This window comes from Lepidochelys kempii, chromosome 16, assembly GCF_965140265.1.
Source record: "Lepidochelys kempii isolate rLepKem1 chromosome 16, rLepKem1.hap2, whole genome shotgun sequence".
Classification (NCBI taxonomy): domain Eukaryota; kingdom Metazoa; phylum Chordata; order Testudines; family Cheloniidae; genus Lepidochelys; species Lepidochelys kempii.
In genome coordinates, this window is record NC_133271.1 from 22,979,603 (window position 1) to 22,998,097 (window position 18,495).

The following is an 18,495-nucleotide window of genomic DNA, read 5'->3' on the forward strand; positions in this document are numbered from 1 at the left end:
TACTTGAAGGGCCTGGTCTCTGTCTCCCTCCCTCCCAAAAACCTGCTCCCAAAAGACTCCTGATGATGAAAATAATGCAAGGTAATTTTCTAGTGTAAACAAAAGTTAAACTCAGGAATGATTTAAACATTTAAAAAATCACCCCATAATTCTGGATCTTTGTTTTCTGTTTGCCATCCAAATAAATGTAGATCTTTTAAATATTTAATTCTACATTTATGACCTGGATCATTGCACTGTGTAGTTCTAGGATTTTCCTGATGCTAACCACTAAATCTGATTTTCCCCAAGAGCAAATATTGTGAATTCCAGACTTCCAGAACCTAAATTAAAGATAGTGACTGAATTTAAAATTCAAAGAAGAAATCAGGCAGGATTTGTTTGTACCTGTTGTATACAATCTGACTCCCCTCTTGTAGAACTTGAGTGGAGGAACACTTTGAAAGCTTTTTGACTAGTATTCATTTTTAAATCTAGAGTACATGTGATAATGGGATACTTCAGTTTGCGGCTGGAGTAGCAAACTGCCCTGCAATACCTTTAGAAATGATTTGGCCATGCAGTATAACTTTACCTTCTTTCATTCTACAGGTTTTCAAATTCATCTATGCTTGCCGACTAGCTGAGATGGGACTTGCTGCACAAGCGTTTCATTATTGTGAAGTGATTTCCAAAACCGTTCTTAAAAATCCCTACTATTATTCGCCTGTGCTTATCGGCCAACTTATTCAGGTACTATAGGGATGAGTACTTTTCAGAATTAAGCACTCATGGCTTGATACATTTTGGTTCATGAATGATAGCTTAGAAATCTCTAAAATTTCCATTTTATTTACCTCTTTACCAATTTTGTTTGTTTTTATAATGCTTCCTTTGATAGATATCATCTCAGTTGCGCCTGTTCGACCCACAGATTAAAGAGAAACCAGAGCAGGAATTATTTATTGAACCTTCATGGTTGGTACGACTTCGGCACTTGGATGGACAGATCAAGGTATAAAATCTGCTTTCCAAAATTAAAGGGTTCCATGCTAAGATTTTTACTTAAGATCTCTTTCATAAAATGCTTTTGTGGTGCACTTGTTCTTGTCTAATAATAGATGGGAATTAGAAAATTCTGATTTCTTACATATTAAAGCTACCCGGTTGCATATCACTTAAATCAGGTTGATGTGCAGTCTTGTGGGTGCCCCAGTTTTCAGTGTAAAATAATTGAAAGATGGTGTGTGTGTGTGTGTGTGTGCAGGGCCATCCTTAGGCATACGCAAGCATACGGCTGTGTGGGGCACCCGAACATTTGGGGCACCCCTGGGTCTTAGTGTCCACCCGCCCGCCTTTTCCTATCCCTGTTCTGATCCTTGCAGCAGGCTCCCACAGCCAGCTGCTGCAGCCTGGTGAGTCTTCCTCCCGAGGAGATCTAGTACTTGAAAGTAAAAAAAGCCTTACAGCCTGCCAGACCTATTAGCACAACATTGAAACTGTTAAAAGAGCCATTCAAGTGGTAATGAAGCCATTTAACAGGCATTTGTTAACCCAGAGGTGGGCAAACTACGGCCTGAGTGCCACATCCGGCCCGCAGGACCGTCCTGCCTGGCCCCTGAACTCCTGGCCGGGGAGGCTCACCCCTCCTCTGCTGTCCCCCCTCCCCAGCAGCCTCAGCTTGCCGTGCTGCCAGCGTTCTGGCCCGATGCTCCTGCTGCGGGCGGCAGGGCTGTGAGCTGCTGCTGCTGCTCTGAGCAGCATGGTAAGGGGGTGGGGGAGGAGGTTAGATAAGGGGCAGGGAGTCCCAGAGGCAGTCAGGGTACAGGGAGTGGTTGGGTGGAGCGAAGGTGAGGTCCCGGAGGGGCAGGTAGGGGTGGGGGTGTAGATAGGGGTTGGGGCAGTCAGGGGACAGGGAGCAGGGGGCGGTTGGATAGGCGTGGGAGTCTGGGGGGGGCCTGTCTGGGGGCGGGGGTGTGGATAAGGGTCGGGGCAGTCAGGGGACGGGGAGCCGGGGGTGGGGGGGTGGTTGGATGGTGGATAGGTCCTGGGGGGTGGTTAGGGGCAGGGGATCCGTGGAGGGGGCGGTCAGGGGACAAGGAGCAGGGCGGGGGTTGGATGGGTTGAGGGTTCTGAGGGGGGGCAGTCAGCGGGTGGGAAGGGGCAGGGGCCAGGGTGTTCGGGGAGGCACAGCCTTCCGTACCCGGCCCACCATACAGTTTTGCAACTCTGATGTGGCCCTTGGGCCAAAAAGTTTGCCCACCCCTGTGCTAACCCCCAGCTATATACTGTCAGTTTCTGAATTTACTGGCAAAAACAGTTGTGTATTACTGTAATATTTACTCAGAACACGTTAGCCTACAGGACCTTAGTTTAAAATTTTCTTTAAAAATATTTCATGAGTGTTTTGCTGAAGATTATAAAATCGCATCTCTCAAAAAGTCCTTGCATAGATTTTTAGATGTACAATCTGAGTATTCATCTTTAACCTTAAATACTTGGATCTTCATAGTTGTTTTTTAAATAAATCCTTCAAAAGACCATCCTTATCTAAAATACACATGTGAGCCCGGGCTGCCGTCAGGAATAGGGACACCAGTTTAATAATAATGCATAGGGCCCCATAAATCCTAAGGATGGCCCTATGTGTGTGTGGAATAGACTTCTTTATGCATCCTTGTGCAAGGAAAACTGTAAAACTCCAAGGCTTTAATAGGAGCAAGCAGAGATGCACTTGTTAGAAGAAAGGTGAGCATGTAAGTATTGATCGTAGTAACTAAGTTACAAACACTGCAAGAGGGAGGTATGCTGATTTTAAAACACTGATGTCATTAGTATTTTTTTATAAAACCTGAAAAACTTTTCTTAAACTTGCCTTTGCTTTTGCAAAAGCTTGTGTGTTTGTGTTTTGGTTTTTTTTTTTAAAGCATCTTTTTGGGGGGCTGAACTTGATCTAACAGTGACCCTTTGCTTATTTTTTACCTGAGAAAGTTGTGAATGGAAAATCTAGTTGCAAAGTTTTCCCTTCCTCACCTTCAAGAAACTAACAAATGATCTTTTTTTATTTAGAAGACTTTCCTTGTTAAGCTCTTCCTGGGTTATGAATTTAACATCTTATGGTGGTTAATAGGCTTTTGTTTTCTCCTAACAACAGGATGGTACGATAGCTTACAATGCAGATAGATCCACCCCTCAGCAGTATGCCTGTAGCACACCAAGCTCTGAATTAGACCATATCAGTCAGTGTGATGGAACAGGATCTGGACAGGAAATGGGGCCTGCTACTGAAAACCCATTGTTGGCATCCTTGTTACCTAATACGGTGCACCCCATGCAAGGTGTGCAGCTAATGCCTTCAGGTTAGTATTTCACATTGTTCTCCATGTGTGTCAAGGGGAAGAACCAATACAGTGGACTACAAAATAGAGAAATCATTTAAAAGTAAAACTAATGGGATTTCATTTCTAAGCTATATCATTTTAGTTATAAATTGGCTCTTTTGGAGATTGACTCATGCAGCATAACACTTCCTTACGTAATTGCCAGTTAACTTTTTATCGTATGTTAATGGATGTAAAGATTGTACAGTTTATATAGAAACCCCATAAAGGCATTGGGCTCATGTCTTATTTGTAATGGGGACAGAAATAGGAGATGATATTTGAAACATAACTGGGAGTGTTTAACAGTCCCCTTTTGACTTCAAAGGAGTTTACTGGTTTTTTTTAAATGGTTGTCATTGTCTTTGAATGACATGTTTCGTTTTGTACGTCAGCTGCTTCATATCCTATTGCTGCTTCACTACTGCCACAGAAGCAAGTGTGAGAACGAAGGACGTAAAAAATGCCAGGCAGCAACAATGGGAATATTGAGGCCTATTCTCCCAAGTAGGCATTCCATGAGCTTATCCATGTGGAGGTATTAGATCCTCCTCAGAGAGAGGTCTCCTGATATGGTGACTTGCTTAACATTTGTCAAATACACAAATACAGACTAAAAAAGACCTACTGCCCATGAACTGCAATAACTTCTTCACAGTAAAATGCATCCCTGTAAAGTAGACACATATTCTGTGTTTTACAGATGAGGTTGTGGGAATTGGATCCTGGCTCCTCAGTCCAGTGCTTAGACCATGTCTCTCTCTTTTTATTACTAGTAATTTTCTTAAATTTTGTTCTGCAGCCCCTCAGACTATCCTTGAGGAATCAGCAGCTGTGACTCCTCCTATTCAGCAAGAAACTGTTGGTGTTCCTTTCTATCCTGTAGCCCCTCCCTCTATTGGGCCAGGGTCTGGCTTTGCACCACCAGGCTTTCCAAATCAATATGGAGCTGAACAGTCTTCACTGTACCTGGGATCTACAATGCCACCGGGAGGACCACCTCCGCAAGCAGCAGAACCACGGCCAGAAGAGCAGTTAAACCAGGAAACAGGTTTGTGCTCTGAATAAATGTCTTCCCTGCCCTTAAGGGCACTGAAGTCTTTTTGGAGATTGAGTGCACAGCAGCTTGTTTCAATAATTAAAATTGTGAAGTAAATCTTGGGTAACTGAGTGTAGAGTGAAAACTTAAAAGAAAGCGAAGAATCTCACTGAGAAGAGTTGAGTACTGCTGGCATTGCATATCAGGTTTGACTTAAGGTTTGACATAAATCCAGCGTAAGTAAGTGAGTCACCGCCTGTTCCCTACTGGACACCTGTCTATCACAAAACCACTACCTAATGTCGTCATATGGGCAGTTTCTGTTGGAAATGCTCATGATTGGAATTGGAGGAAGTTCTTCACCTCAGGCTGAAAGTGAATGTCTGATGAAGTGAGCTGTAGCTCACGAAAGCTTATGCTCTAATAAATTGGTTAGTCTCTAAGGTGCCACAAGTACTCCTTTTCTGTTTAGAACTGTGGGAATCATAGAATTTAAATAGTAGGAGATGCTGCATGTGAAGGCTAATCTCCACTGACCAGAGCTGTGCAAAGAATCTCGCACAGCACCATCCTAAGGAATGCCTCACTTAGCCGGTTCTGACCCTCCTTTTTAGGAAACTAAATACACATGAATAAACTTTATAAAAAAAAAAAAAAAGACATCAAATGCAGTTTATGCAAGCCCTGAAATTTAAAGTTAATTCTTTAAAGCATCACGTTCTCTAGAATCTAGAATCAGCATTAGAATCACTAACCAATGAGAAGTTGGGTAAAGTTTATCACAGTTCTTATGCAACTGCTTAGACATCTATTATGTGTTGAAAAACACTGAAATTTACTAACTTACTCTGTTCTTCTTCTTTTTCAAGCAATGCAGAGAATTCCCCAGGAATCTCCAATTCAAAAAACTTTCCCTGAACAAAGAGAGGAGGATTTCTATGGAAAAATGGCAAACATGGTATTTTTACATCATACATCCTTAGTGCTTTCTCCAAATCGCACTATGCAAATATGGAACTCATTATTCAGTGGCACTCTCAAATACTAGTGCACCTCAGCACCAATCCAGTCTTTTCTTGCAGAAGAGAAACAGTCCAGGAGAAACATGAGACCTACTATTTTAAAATACTCATGGAAGTAGAAAATCAGACCTGTTGGATTTAAAATGTTCATATGCCGACCCAGCTACATCAGTGGGAGAGAAAAGCAGATCCTAGTGAGCAAGTCTGCTGTCTGTGCTTTTAAAAGGCAGTATTGATTTGCACTTAAGGCGTCCTGCCCTGAACAATTGGTGGTGCTATCCAAATTGTACATAAGTGTTCGAAACCTAGCCACAAACATCTGTTTTACTGTACAGCAGGTATTTTCAGCGTTAAGTCACTTAAGTTGGACATCTCCTAGGGAACTGATTTAGCCTCATGAGATAAAAGTTGCTTAATTGAAACAGAATTAACGTTAATTTTGCTTAATAGGGACACATTTGGGTACTGCCAATGGATGAAGTGATGTTAACCACTTATTAAATAAATAAATGTACAAATCTAAATTCTGGTATTTTTAATACCAAAATTGCTCTAAAAAGATTTTAAAAAATAATTTAAAGATCACATACAGAAAATGTAGCAAACATCAGTCACCTTTAAATTTTTTTACAGCCTCTCTCTCAATGGTGATAGCTGTTTAATGAGTGTGTTCAGTGGGATGCCCTGACACGATTACCTCTTCAATAGATTGGACACGCTACTGTGAAAGCATAGTTAGGTTTCAGCTTTCTCTGCCTCTGTACCTAAACCAGAGGGTAAAGATGTGCCTCAACAACTAATTCAAATGGCTTGCATTTTGTTTGGGAATGTGTAATTAAAATTGGAAATGAAGGGGACTGTACTGCCTACAGTTTGTTTAATTGCTTGCTTATTAAGCATGTGCTGACTTTGTATCTAACCAGGCACCGGGACGAAGATCCAGATCCACCTCTCAGTCTTCAGCACATATGGTATGCCATGACCAGGCTGTTTTTCACTATATCGTCATTCCTACCTACATTTCACCCACTTCTAATTACTTTGCATCTCTGTTATTACTGACATTTCAAAAGAAGGAATTTCTTAAGCAAAATAAAATATAATCCCTCTGGGTTAGTAGTAAAATGGTTTAAAATCCCTGCATATTTGTAATACAGGGCTATGGGCGAAGATCTCGGACCACCTCAGAATCCTCCACCCATTCTATAGGACGAGAAAGATGCAACTCTGCAGCAAAGCAGCCCTCTCCTCCTCCTCCATCCATTCCTGAAGGGAAAGAGACCAACAAAGAGATCAAGAAGGAGCCAGCAGCGAGAAAGGTAAATTAAAATGGGTATCTAGTTACAAGTAGCAATGATTAATGGCACCTATGGTAAATCATGGTGCTAAAATGGGGAGAGGCTGCCTACCTGAATCATCAGATGAACATTTCGTCTTGACTATTGCAGCCTCAATCCACACGTTCAGCGCAGGCCCCAGGCTCCAGCATGTGCAAAATGCTGCTACGTGGCTTTCCAGCATGCACTAAAGTTACATGAACTGAAGCAATGACACACATTGCAGTTGGCTTCTCCTTCTCTTCAGGAGCCAGTTCAAAATTGCCTTCTCTGACTTCAGCCAATCTCTCAGAACTTGTCTGACTCCCCATTTCCTACTCCATTCTGCTCAGTTAGCACTGATCTCTTGGCCTGCCATACACCTGTCTCAGCTGAGAAGAGCTTTCTCCTCTGCAGCTTCTTACATCTGGCTCAGGCATCTTGTATCTCTCTGCCTCACTGAAATTCATGATTTCAACTACTAGCATCTTTCTCCTTTCCATATGAGCCTTAATTTTTCTCTATTGATTATCATTTAAACTGTCTTGGAATACAGTTTATATGAAGGACTAATTGAAATGGAATTGTATGAAGTTAGATTTTTAAATCTGCTATCAGCAGATTCTTAGAGGAATACACTAAAAAGCCTTGTATTTATTTTTAGAGTGGTGCAAATTGGTTTCGCTGGCTGATGGGAAAAGGAAAGAATGAAGCTCACCTTCCAGATGATAAGAACAAATCAGTAAGGGCCCTAAACTGCAGCACACAACACACACGTTAATTTGCTCAAACTGTTTCTAGTCCATAGAGTATGGATTTTTTTTTCTTGCGGCCAAACAAAACTTTATACATTAAGTTTTTCAAAATGCCTAATTCTGAAAATGGGTTTCAAAATTAATATTATAAATGATTTGCTGCTTACTTGCCTTGTTACCTATTTGCACTCTTAATCTTGAACTGTGATTTCTTCATAGATTGTTTGGGATGAAAAGAAACAGCGCTGGGTTAATTTAGACGAGCCAGAAGAGGAGGTAAAATGCTGAGGAGTTTCTCTTTTTCCTTTGCCTGAGTGGATAAGTGTCAGATAATGGGACTTCCAAATAGTGGCTCTTAAAAGCCATCTTTGCTGGCTACTTTGGTTAAAATGTAGTATGACATGAACTGCAACTGGTAAATATTTACATAAATCAGAGTGAGTGATATGTTTTCTGGGGCTGTTTCTGCCCTCAGTTACTAGTGTGGATCCAATGAGTGCTGTGATGTTTCTTAAGGGGACTTATCCTGATTTACACCAGTGTAACTGAAAGTAGACTATGGTCTTCGAGAGTTGACACCACTCAGACCGCTTTTTCTCACTCAGAGTCATGATCCTGGCGGGGGCAGGAGGAGGTGTCACAAGGCATCACATTTTCTGCACACCCTTATTCTTTAAGGTCAAATATTGCTGCTGTTACTTTTTTTAATGCTTGTGGTGAATGTGAGGAGATTCTGAAAACGTTTGATTTCACATAAGGGGTTGCCTGCCTGAAAAGGTTGAGAAATACTGAGCCAGACTGGGGAGGGTGGGGAATGTGTCCAATTACATGTGTGATGGAATGGCTAAGGAAAACAGCAAAGAGAAATGTCTGTTTTAAAAATGCCATTCAAAGGCTAATACTGGTTTTTGGTTCCAGAGCAAGCCACTGCCACCACCTCCAGCCGGGGTTCCTAAAGCTCCTCAGACTGCTCCACCTGGGCCCGGGGGTCCACCTGGTGTCAACATGTTTTCCAGAAAAGCAGGTAACCGCACGGTTGTGAATGGCAGTCCCCAGGATAGAGGGGAAGGCTTAAGATTGTCCCTGTTGTGAAGAACCCTAAGGCAAAGTTTCAGAGTAACAGCCGTGTTAGTCTGTATTCGCAAAAAGAGAAGGAGTACTTGTGGCACCTTAGAGACTAACCAATTTATTAGAGCATAAGCTTTCGTGAGCTACAGCTCACTTCCTCAGATGCATATCGTGGAAACTGCAGCAGGCTTTATATATACACAGAGAATATGAAACAATACCTATTCCCACCCCACTGTCCTGCTGGTAATAGCTTATCTAAAGTGATCATCAGGTGGGCCATTTCCAGCACAAATCCAGGTTTTCTCACCCTCCACCCCCCCACACAAATTCACTCTCCTGCTGGTGATAGCCCATCCAAAGTGACAACTCTTTACACAATGTGCATGACAATCAAGTTGGGCTATTTCCTGCACAAATCCAGGTTTTCTCACATCCCCCCCACCCCCATACACACAGAAACTCACTCTCCTGCTGGTAATAGCTCATCCAAACTGACCACTCTTCAAGTTAAAATCCAAGTTAAACCAGAACATCTGGGGGGGGAGGGGGGTAGGAAAAAACAAGAGGAAACAGGCTACCTTGCATAATGACTTAGCCACTCCCAGTCTCTATTTAAGCCTAAATTAATAGTATCCAATTTGCAAATGAATTCCAATTCAGCAGTTTCTCACTGGAGTCTGGATTTGAAGTTTTTTTGTTTTAAGATAGCGACCTTCATGTCTGTGATCGCGTGACCAGAGAGATTGAAGTGTTCTCCGACTGGTTTATGAATGTTATAATTCTTGACATCTGATTTGTGTCCATTTATTCTTTTACGTAGAGACTGTCCAGTTTGACCAATGTACATGGCAGAGGGGCATTGCTGGCACATGATGGCATATATCACATTGGTGGATGTGCAGGTGAACGAGCCTCTGATAGTGTGGCTGATGTTATTAGGCCCTGTGATGGTGTCCCCTGAATAGATATGTGGGCACAATTGGCAACGGGCTTTGTTGCAAGGATAAGTTCCTGGGTTAGTGGTTCTGTTGTGTGGTATGTGGTTGTTGGTGAGTATTTGCTTCAGGTTGCGGGGCTGTCTGTATTTGTGCTGGAAATGGCCCACCTGATGATCACTTTAGATAATCTATTACCAGCAGGACAGTGGGGTGGGAATAGGTATTGTTTCATATTCTCTGTGTATATATAAAGCCTGCTGCAGTTTCCACGATATGCATCTGAGGAAGTGAGCTGTAGCTCACGAAAGCTTATGCTCTAATAAATTGGTTAGTCTCTAAGGTGCCACAAGTACTCCTTTTCTTAAGGCAAAGTTGCCACCCCTTTTGGAGGTGGCTTCTTTGATGAGCACTGGACAGCTTGCCATGTCATGGAGTTGTGGGCAAGATTGGCGTTGCTGGGTAAATTAGCATCACAATTGTGATTGCTGCCAACACCATATGCTGTGATTCAGGGTTTACCATCTTGATCCTTGGGCCTACTTTTTTCTGATCCTGAATGATGTTTTAACCAGAAGACCTGTTCTGTCTTCAAGCTGACTTATTTCCATATGTTTGTTGTCCTGTTTTCAGCAGGAACCAGAGCTCGTTACGTTGACATTCTAAACCCAAGTGGAGCGAAATGCAGTGGTGCTGTTCCTGCCCCATCAGACCTCTTTGCCCCCTTGGCACCAATGCCTATCCCTGCAAACTTGTTTGTTCCAAACTCAGGTGTGTAAACCCAATGCAGATAAACTGCAAGTAGCAGACCTCTTAACAGATGCTTATCCATTACATGTATCAAAAGTGCTAAAAAATGTTAACTCCTGTTACTATTGGTCTAAACTTTAAAACAACTTTAAAAGGCATTGAATGCCATGTTAGCCTGGAGATGGCAACTGGGAAAAAACAGCTACAGCTCTGCACTTCACAAACTTCGTCTTCTAGAAAACGTGTACTAAGAGGGGTTATGTCTTAGCTGCCTTGGGCAGCTAGGACCTCAGAACAACAAATCTGAGTGAGTCCAGCACCTGTTCTCCAAACCACATGACACTTTTAAACATTGATGCTATATAGTAACTCTATTTTTATTTAACAGGAAATGGGAGTTTTTACTAGAACCCACAAAGAGCACCTCATAAAGCAATCTGATTAAGCAATGTATGTTCTCTGCTAGACAAATAGTGCTTTTGTTTCCCCCAAAATTTGAACTGTGCAAGGTGACATAATTCATCAACCCTTATTCATATTTGCTAAGTGCTTGGCGTCAGTTCTCGTTTCTTTCTCACCTGCTGTTTTCTGTCCCAGAATCACGTTTTCTGGGCCTTACCAGCATATTTTCTTGCTATAGATCCTCTGTTTACTGTGTTGCTCCAAGGTTTCCCATATAAAATGTATATGCTTGTATTGCATATGGCTAACTATAGTAATATAATTAGCTGTGCGCTCATCCATTGAACAAGACTTCCCACCATCTTTGAGGGGAGATGGAAGAAATAATAGAAATAGATCTAATATATTTTTCCTTGAATATAATCAAACCAGTGTAACTTTTCAAATGAGATTTTTAATTCAGCTCATTCGCTGATTGCAGTTTGCTACTCTGAAAACCTGGTTCTGCTGTTGATTCTGTTCCTCATATATCTGTAAGGTCTGATACAGTGTTCATTTTTGGTTAAAACCTGTTTCTTCTGTAGTTCCTGAGGAACAGCAACCTATGGAAGGGAGCGGGGCACGAGAACAGACATTCTCTGCAAATCAAGTCAGCGCTGATGTTACTACAGAACCACAGGTAGGTTAGTAAAGATGCAAACCACCGTTCGTATCCAATTATAACATTTATTGAAAAAACTAAGTATTATGGTTGCCATTTCCTAGTGGCATAACCTAAAAGGCATGTTCTACCTGTACATAAATAATCCCTAGTGAAAGAAGGGAAAAAACTAGGAAAAGGAGACAGAAGAGAAAACACAGGGGAAGAAGGAAGATGGAAACCTTTTGCCTGGGCCCCAGTTTTGTAGGTGCTCAGTTATGGGTCCACATGCAGGGCACCTATAGGATTAGGACCCCTTAATTATTTTTCCTAGTGTATATAATATGTCGGTAGTCACTCTATATGTCATTGGTAACTTATAGCCTGAGAGTGACATGATCTACTCCCTCTGTGGAGATGAAGTACCTTTTCCGTGCTTCAGTACTATTTACTTTATTGTTCCTATGACTCATAACTACGTTATGTAGTCAAGCCACATTTACGTTATTGAAATATCAGTCAATACACGGGCAGGAATTCTTTGGTCTTATGACTTCCTCCCAAAATGTAGAATTTTGTAGTACCAATGACCTATTAATAGAATACCCTGTCTCTTCTGCATACCTCCATATCTGCCACATATTTAAGATGTAGATTTCAGATATTTACATTGTGAGTTCTTTGGAGCAGAGACTCTGTGGCAGTAGCACAATGGGGGCTCAGTCTAACTTGGGTTATCTGGGTGCTACCATAGTACAAATGAGTACTAATTAGACCTCCTGACTACTCATTCTTTCCCTGCAGTAGTTGCCATTGAACCTCTGTGTACTCAGCTGACTCAATCCCGGATGGTTTAGTAAAAATGGCTCTTCTCAGAGCTATGCTTGAAGGACACTCAAAAGCTTCAGGTCATGCAGAATATGGCAGCCTACTCAGCAGTGTTAGCCTTATCAAGTTTGTTATATCTCAGTGTATTCTATTATGGTTGCTTCCGAAGTGTTAGTACAAGCATAAAGCAATACAGAATCCCATTGGAAATCTAAATTTGGTCTCGCTGACTTAAGATATTGAAAATGAATAGGGTTACTTTTTTTTTCCTTTTTTTTAGTATTTAAACTCTACAATGCTTCCACCTGGTTCTGAACTCCCTGGGTCCAATCCAGATGGCTCCCATTCAGGAGAGGTAAGGCTTGCTTCAGAGTGGGTCAGCTATTGCCTCTGTGCAGCGTATTTTAACCATCAGGCTGTAATAGTTTTAACCTGCATAATCTAAAACAGCAAGTAACTGATTCAATTGCTGATGACTAGCCAAGATGGAAACTTAGTTACTGCCTCTAAAAATCTAAACGAAAGAGCCCCTCAATTCCATAAGCAAAGTACAAGCTAAATGTCTTAATTTCATTGCTGCAAGAGCACCTTGTTCTGTTTGAACAGGATTTTAAAATGTCTTTTCAGAACAAAGTATCAGTAACAGTTCTTTGGGGTCTTGCCTCTGTTCATGCATTTAATTTCACTAATATTAAATGCTTGACACACAAAGAGGAGAATAGATCGCTATATGCCAGGTCACCTTTTTTCCTACTAAATGTGTTCTTTATCTATAATTTTGTGCTTTCTAAAAAAAACCCAAACCTTTTGATTTTAAACTAACTTCTTGCTCTTCATTTTTTTTAATTCAAAATTGGTTTAAACCTTTCACAGAGTGAAACTTCATTTTTAATGAAATAAAATGACTGAAAACTGCTTGGGGCAGTGACATGCATGACGACATTTTTATTTGTTTTTTGTATGTGTGTGTTCTTGCTGTTTTGTAGCTTTCGCGCTCTAGTTCAATGAGTTCATTATCACGTGAAGTAAGCCAGCATTTTAATCAGGTACATGTGGCTGGCCATTTTCACTTACATTGGCTTTTTCCCCCTTTATTTTGCATTTGCTCAGTTTCTTACTAATGCTACTTTAAGTCATTTCCCCCCTCCTCCATTTCAAGGAATTAATATTAAAAATAATGTATGATGCAGTGTTCCTTTTAACACTTAAACAGGGTCTTCAAAATTTCACCATTACATTTATCAAAAAGCACGTAATCTAGGCATGCTTGCTTTATTTTTATGTTCTTAAGTAATTCACTTGGTAATTCTGCTCAACTCTGTCCTTACATTAATGAGAGAGCCAAAGTAGTCAGTTGCCTTAAATTAAAAACAAACAAACAAAAACACTTAATATGCTGCAATACTCTGAACTCAATAATGATAACCTTGCCCGTTTAATCTGTAAACAACCCCTGTAGGAATTAAAGGAATGCTTCATCTCTGCTGTTACGTTTCAGTGCACTGTAAAGAGCTGACATCATAAAACTTTTCTGTACGTACAATAAAGCATAACAGTTCTCACAGATGGAACATTTTATTTTTGCGGGAGGCCTAAGCTCTACTAACAAAACCACAGGGTACTAATTCAGTAAAGCTGCACTGGTGTCTTGTTACTTTCGTTTTTGCATGCTTGGATTTTCAGAGCTGTTTACAGTTCATGCATGTGATATTATTTTGCCAATGCCTACAGATTAAGCAAATAGTAATAATAATAATAATAAAGAGTTGCAAAAAGTGCTGAAACATATTGCACCCATGTGTTGCAATCTGCTGCTCTGAACCTACTTTAGAGTAGCAATGCCTATAATATCTTCTTTCTACTAGTAAGCAAACAAAACTTGGGAGAGATAATACGTAGAATTAATGGAATGTAATCTGCTTTCTAGCCTCTCCGTAGTGTGCCACCTTCTGGGGGACCTCCAGCAGGAACTGTTCAGTTCTACAACCCTTCTCAATTTGCACAAGTGAGTGAAACCCTCATTGTTGCTAGAGAAACTGTGTGTGGGCTCCTTTATCTTGAAAATAAAGCCAGGTAGCAAAATATTTCTGACATAGCTGATAGTGATGGTGAAATCTCTTGCTTCGTGTCTGCTTCTCATATCTGCCTTCAAAAAGTGACGTGGCATGATGTACCAGTTTCAAACATACAGACAAACTCTCTGCTTTCTTTTCTGCCCTTAATCTCATTCTGTCTCATCTCTGCATACGCCCTTCTTTTCCACCTCTGTCCCCTGTTCACTCTTGTTCATCTTTCTGATCCACACCTACAGCTCTCCTATTGTTTCTATGGTGCTAGTCCCTTCAGTTTACAAATCACTTGGCCCTATCTCTTCTGTTTGCCCTGCCCTCCATAATGTTGTGGAATTTAATCTTATTAGGTGCTAAGCCATAGTCCCTTACATCTGCTCCTCCCAACCAAGTATGCAGGGTCAAAAGGAGTGGGGCATGGGAAATATTCTCTTGTTTTAGGCTTTGCTGTGAGGGGACAGGAATCATGGGGTAGCCATGCAGCAGGCTGTCACTACTACCAGGTCAGGTTCCCTAGCCCAGCCTGTTCATCACTTTTGAATTTGTGCTTACACATGCAACACCCCACACCTGTCCTGTGGAGAATCAATCTTGGTGTGTTACAACAGACTTCTGAAATGTGGCTTAGCATCTTAATACTTAATGGCAGCAGACAAGCAAATCATTATCTGCCTTGCTAGCTGAATCTCTGATAAACTTTGGTTTTATATTTAAGCAGTTTACATGGATAGTAGTGACATGTTTAATTGACACTAGGATGTTAAATTTAGTTGTGGACCAGTCCAGCTCCTGTGTAAATCACTGGGAATTGGATTAGACCTCCAGCGTATTAAATTTCTTTTTTCAAAGCAGAAAAAAATATTCAGTCTTTGTTCTGAAAGGTAACCAGATTTTTGCAGGATTTTTAGTAGGTGAGAAGAGCAATTGCTTGATTTTTATAAATCTTTATCTTTTTCAGTCTCCTGCAACTACTGGAAGTTCAAGGCTGGGGAGAATTGGACAGAGAAAATACCCAACATTGAAATAGAATATAATGACTTGACGTTTGGAACACTTACACTAGTTCTGGACATTCAAAGAACTACTCAAATTTTATGGCACATAGTAGTATCATTGCAATCTTGAAATTGACATGACAGTAATTTAATGCTGGCTGATCATTTGTCATGGGTCTCCCTACTTGTAGCTCATGTACATGAATCATTACCAAACTAGAAAAAATATACATTTTCCCTTAAAAGCTGGTTAGAAAGGTATAATCTCCTACTGGGGTTGGAGAAGGATGAATGGGGAAGGATGTGGTTACTGTCTGTTGTGAAAACCAACTGTAAACTGCCACCAAAGGGAGGAGTTCTTCGGTTGATTTTAAACCTACCAGTGTGACTTGAAGACATAAATTAGGTTTTAGGGTCATTTCTGAAGGACACTTCCCTCCCAATGTAGGACATATATGTCCACCTTTTAACAGAAAACTCTATGGCCTTAACAGGACCATGCACAATTGTAATGCATATAAAACAATACTGGCATTTGCCAATATATGAAGGTTTAAGATGCTCATCTGGGACATGCCTCACATGCTTATATTTTTTTTTAGGGGAGGGGGGCCTCAGCTCATCCAAATAAATAAATTGGCCTATAGTGAATTAAAACTGTGACTGTAATAAAATCTGAAATTCGTCTGATTTGGATTTTATCTAGTATGTCTGTAGTTGTGTTTTAGACTCCTTGTAAAACAAATTGTATAGTCTGAAAGAAGCTCTTTGTAAAATAGTCAATGCTGTACTATTTCTGATGAGTGAGTGTTCTTCTTAAGTGCAATATGGTTACTTGCTTTCTCTCTCAAACTACTGGCACTATATAATTAAGGTGGTAACAGCTTGAAAGTTGTTTAAAAAATATTTTCCTTTTGAGTGCCAGAATCTCTTCCTAATGCTCTGCTCTTGAACTTCCGTTAATAAAATAACTAAGGTCTTAAATAGCTAACAACTGAATTTCATACTAAATTAAATGGATTACACCTCTACTGATGGACTTGAAAAGCTTTAGGTTTAGTATAGGAAATTCTGAAAACCATTGAGGTGTAACATTCACATGCATTGAAAAGTCTGAATGGCCCACAAGGAGAGAAAATAAACTTCAAATATTTATTAAATCATTAGGTCATACTTTCTTTAGGATTTGACAAGGAAGCTGATTGATGTTACTTGCATTCTGCCCATGAGTTGAAATAATGTATATGTGGAATTAATTCCCCCCCGCCCCCTTTTTCCTGGGTAATACATACCACCTTTTGAGATCTGGGCAGCCGTATGTATATTTCCAAAGGGATTATACATGATTTGAAATAAAATGTGGTGACTTGGAGGAATTAGTAGCCTTCTGGTAGTGGTCCATGCTCTAAATCCTGGACTTGGTCAGCAGCAGTCAGTGTGGCTTTCTTTTGTAACTAAAAACCTGTTCAGATACTTGGCTTCAGAGACTGCCAAATATCTTTTAATTCAAGAAGGCTTCCTCTGAGCTGGGAGCTGCTGTCTTTCCGAAGTGTTAGATTTGATGCTGTAAATTCTTAAATAAAATATTTTGCGCTCTGGAGCACTTTCACACTTTACTTTTTCTTGTGGTTATTGGTTAGCAAGCTAATTGGATGGAAACTTTTCTGGACAGTTGGAGATACATCACTGAACGCTTCAGGCTTCTTAAATAATTTAGAAAATACTGCCTCTTAAGGATTGCCACTTATCCATTACTAATCTTTAACTTGTATATATTGGAAATTGATATTTCAACCTCTGATTTAAAAGTGAATATTTTCCTTTTAATGTTCAAAATTAAAACCTATTTTACAGTAAATAAATGACTTTCCAATTTGTTTCAGGCTTGTAACAATATAAAAAAAATCAGTGCTTATTAGAAAAGCAGTACAGTTGGTTTAAATGTACACTTTTCAGTAAATATCAGACAAGGGTTTTTTTTTAAAGGATTCATCCCTGGGTAACCTTCCCAAAGCCTCTGATTTTTATATGGTTTTATAAATGTGCTGTTTCCTATTGGGTTTGCATTACTGCAGCCCGACATCAAAAGTAGTCAGTATCTTCTCTTCCACCTGGATACTTTTTTGTGTGTGGAATTTTCCATTTGTCATGGAATGGTTTAGAAAGCGCACTGTTTTTACCTTTATAATATGCAACTGTTTGTAACTGAGTAACAGGGCAATCAAGTATGTTATACAAAGCATCAATGGTGCGGACTAGATATTAATCTAATCCTCCTAGCTTTCAATGTTTCGTATTAAGTGCCAGCCTTCTTGATTTTTGTTTCTGTTTTTACTATGTTTTCTCTATTCAGATACAGCCAGTTTACTAAAGTTAATAATGCTGTTTTATAGTTCAGATATGGATAATTAGTTTTTCTTCACACCTTCACTGCATGTTTTATGTCTTAACTTTTGAAATACCTGCACTTCCTGCAACCACAGGCTCAAATGCTGGCAGCTGTTCGTCCTTCTGCAACAAACTTAATTTATCTACGTCAGAGGTCCTCTCTTGGTATAGATACTAAAGGTTTTATGGTAGTTTTCAAAAGTTCTGGGACCTTGGATAAATTTTTCCCTCCACCTGGAATGCAGCTGCATTTTGATGCTAGTTTGTATATAGTGGTGAGTTTGGATGACAAGCACTGATCCTATTTATGATGTGCCTATTCACTGAAATTTTTTTTTGGAAGATTCCATGATAAAAGCTGCATTAGTTTCTGTCCACTTACAGACGGCTTGAAGTAGGAGGTGCTTGCTTAGAACAGGCACAGTTAAAACCTGTTGCATCCCTACTTTATGGGCCCAAGTCAATGAGGTTTTTTCCTTTTTTTTTTTTTTTAAAGTAAGTATTTAGTAGCATGTATCTAACCTCCAATCAATTTCTAAGTCTGAGAAGCAAGAAATGCCTCATCCTTAGTTCTAGGCACCTTTCTTTAGCTGACACTTCCATGTTCAAATCAAATTTTATATGAAAGTGCTCCCAGTGCTTAATTTGCAATGAAAGAGGTACTGTGGCTCAAGCGATTTTTTTTACATTGATAACTGATGCAGGAACGCCAAAGCTATGAATTGCCAAGCCTGGAGGAGCCAGGGCTCGGCCTTGCCAAGCACTGGCACAAATTAAGCACTGAGTTCTCCCCTTCCATCTCTCAGGTGCAATGGGTGAGACGGTGTCTCCTGTGATCCTTCATGATTTCCCATAGGGCCGCCTACTGATATTGCAGATCGGTTCAGACTTCGTGCTAGTTTTTCAAAAATCCTAGTAATTTGCTC

General features: G+C 40.3%; 1 protein-coding gene across 6 annotated transcripts in view; it reads left to right on the forward strand.

The window, feature by feature from the left end:
- Positions 1 to 16,797, forward strand: part of SEC16A (SEC16 homolog A, endoplasmic reticulum export factor) — a 42,308-nt gene extending 25,511 nt beyond the window's left edge. For 3 of the 6 annotated variants that reach the window (XM_073314693.1, XM_073314699.1, XM_073314698.1), the window contains 16 exons: positions 592 to 732; positions 881 to 994; positions 3,134 to 3,338; positions 4,162 to 4,410; positions 5,268 to 5,356; positions 6,344 to 6,391; positions 6,578 to 6,739; positions 7,401 to 7,478; positions 7,711 to 7,767; positions 8,410 to 8,515; positions 10,131 to 10,268; positions 11,234 to 11,328; positions 12,398 to 12,472; positions 13,104 to 13,163; positions 14,045 to 14,122; positions 15,145 to 16,797. In XM_073314693.1, coding sequence (XP_073170794.1) covers positions 592 to 732; positions 881 to 994; positions 3,134 to 3,338; positions 4,162 to 4,410; positions 5,268 to 5,356; positions 6,344 to 6,391; positions 6,578 to 6,739; positions 7,401 to 7,478; positions 7,711 to 7,767; positions 8,410 to 8,515; positions 10,131 to 10,268; positions 11,234 to 11,328; positions 12,398 to 12,472; positions 13,104 to 13,163; positions 14,045 to 14,122; positions 15,145 to 15,213 — 1,764 coding nt within the window. In that variant the 3' untranslated portion in view covers positions 15,214 to 16,797. The remainder of the gene's footprint in view (positions 1 to 591; positions 733 to 880; positions 995 to 3,133; positions 3,339 to 4,161; positions 4,411 to 5,267; positions 5,357 to 6,343; positions 6,392 to 6,577; positions 6,740 to 7,400; positions 7,479 to 7,710; positions 7,768 to 8,409; positions 8,516 to 10,130; positions 10,269 to 11,233; positions 11,329 to 12,397; positions 12,473 to 13,103; positions 13,164 to 14,044; positions 14,123 to 15,144) is intronic. The other 3 variants (XM_073314697.1, XM_073314695.1, XM_073314694.1) reach the window with 3 other exon arrangements.
- Positions 16,798 to 18,495: the final 1,698 nt, after the last annotated feature.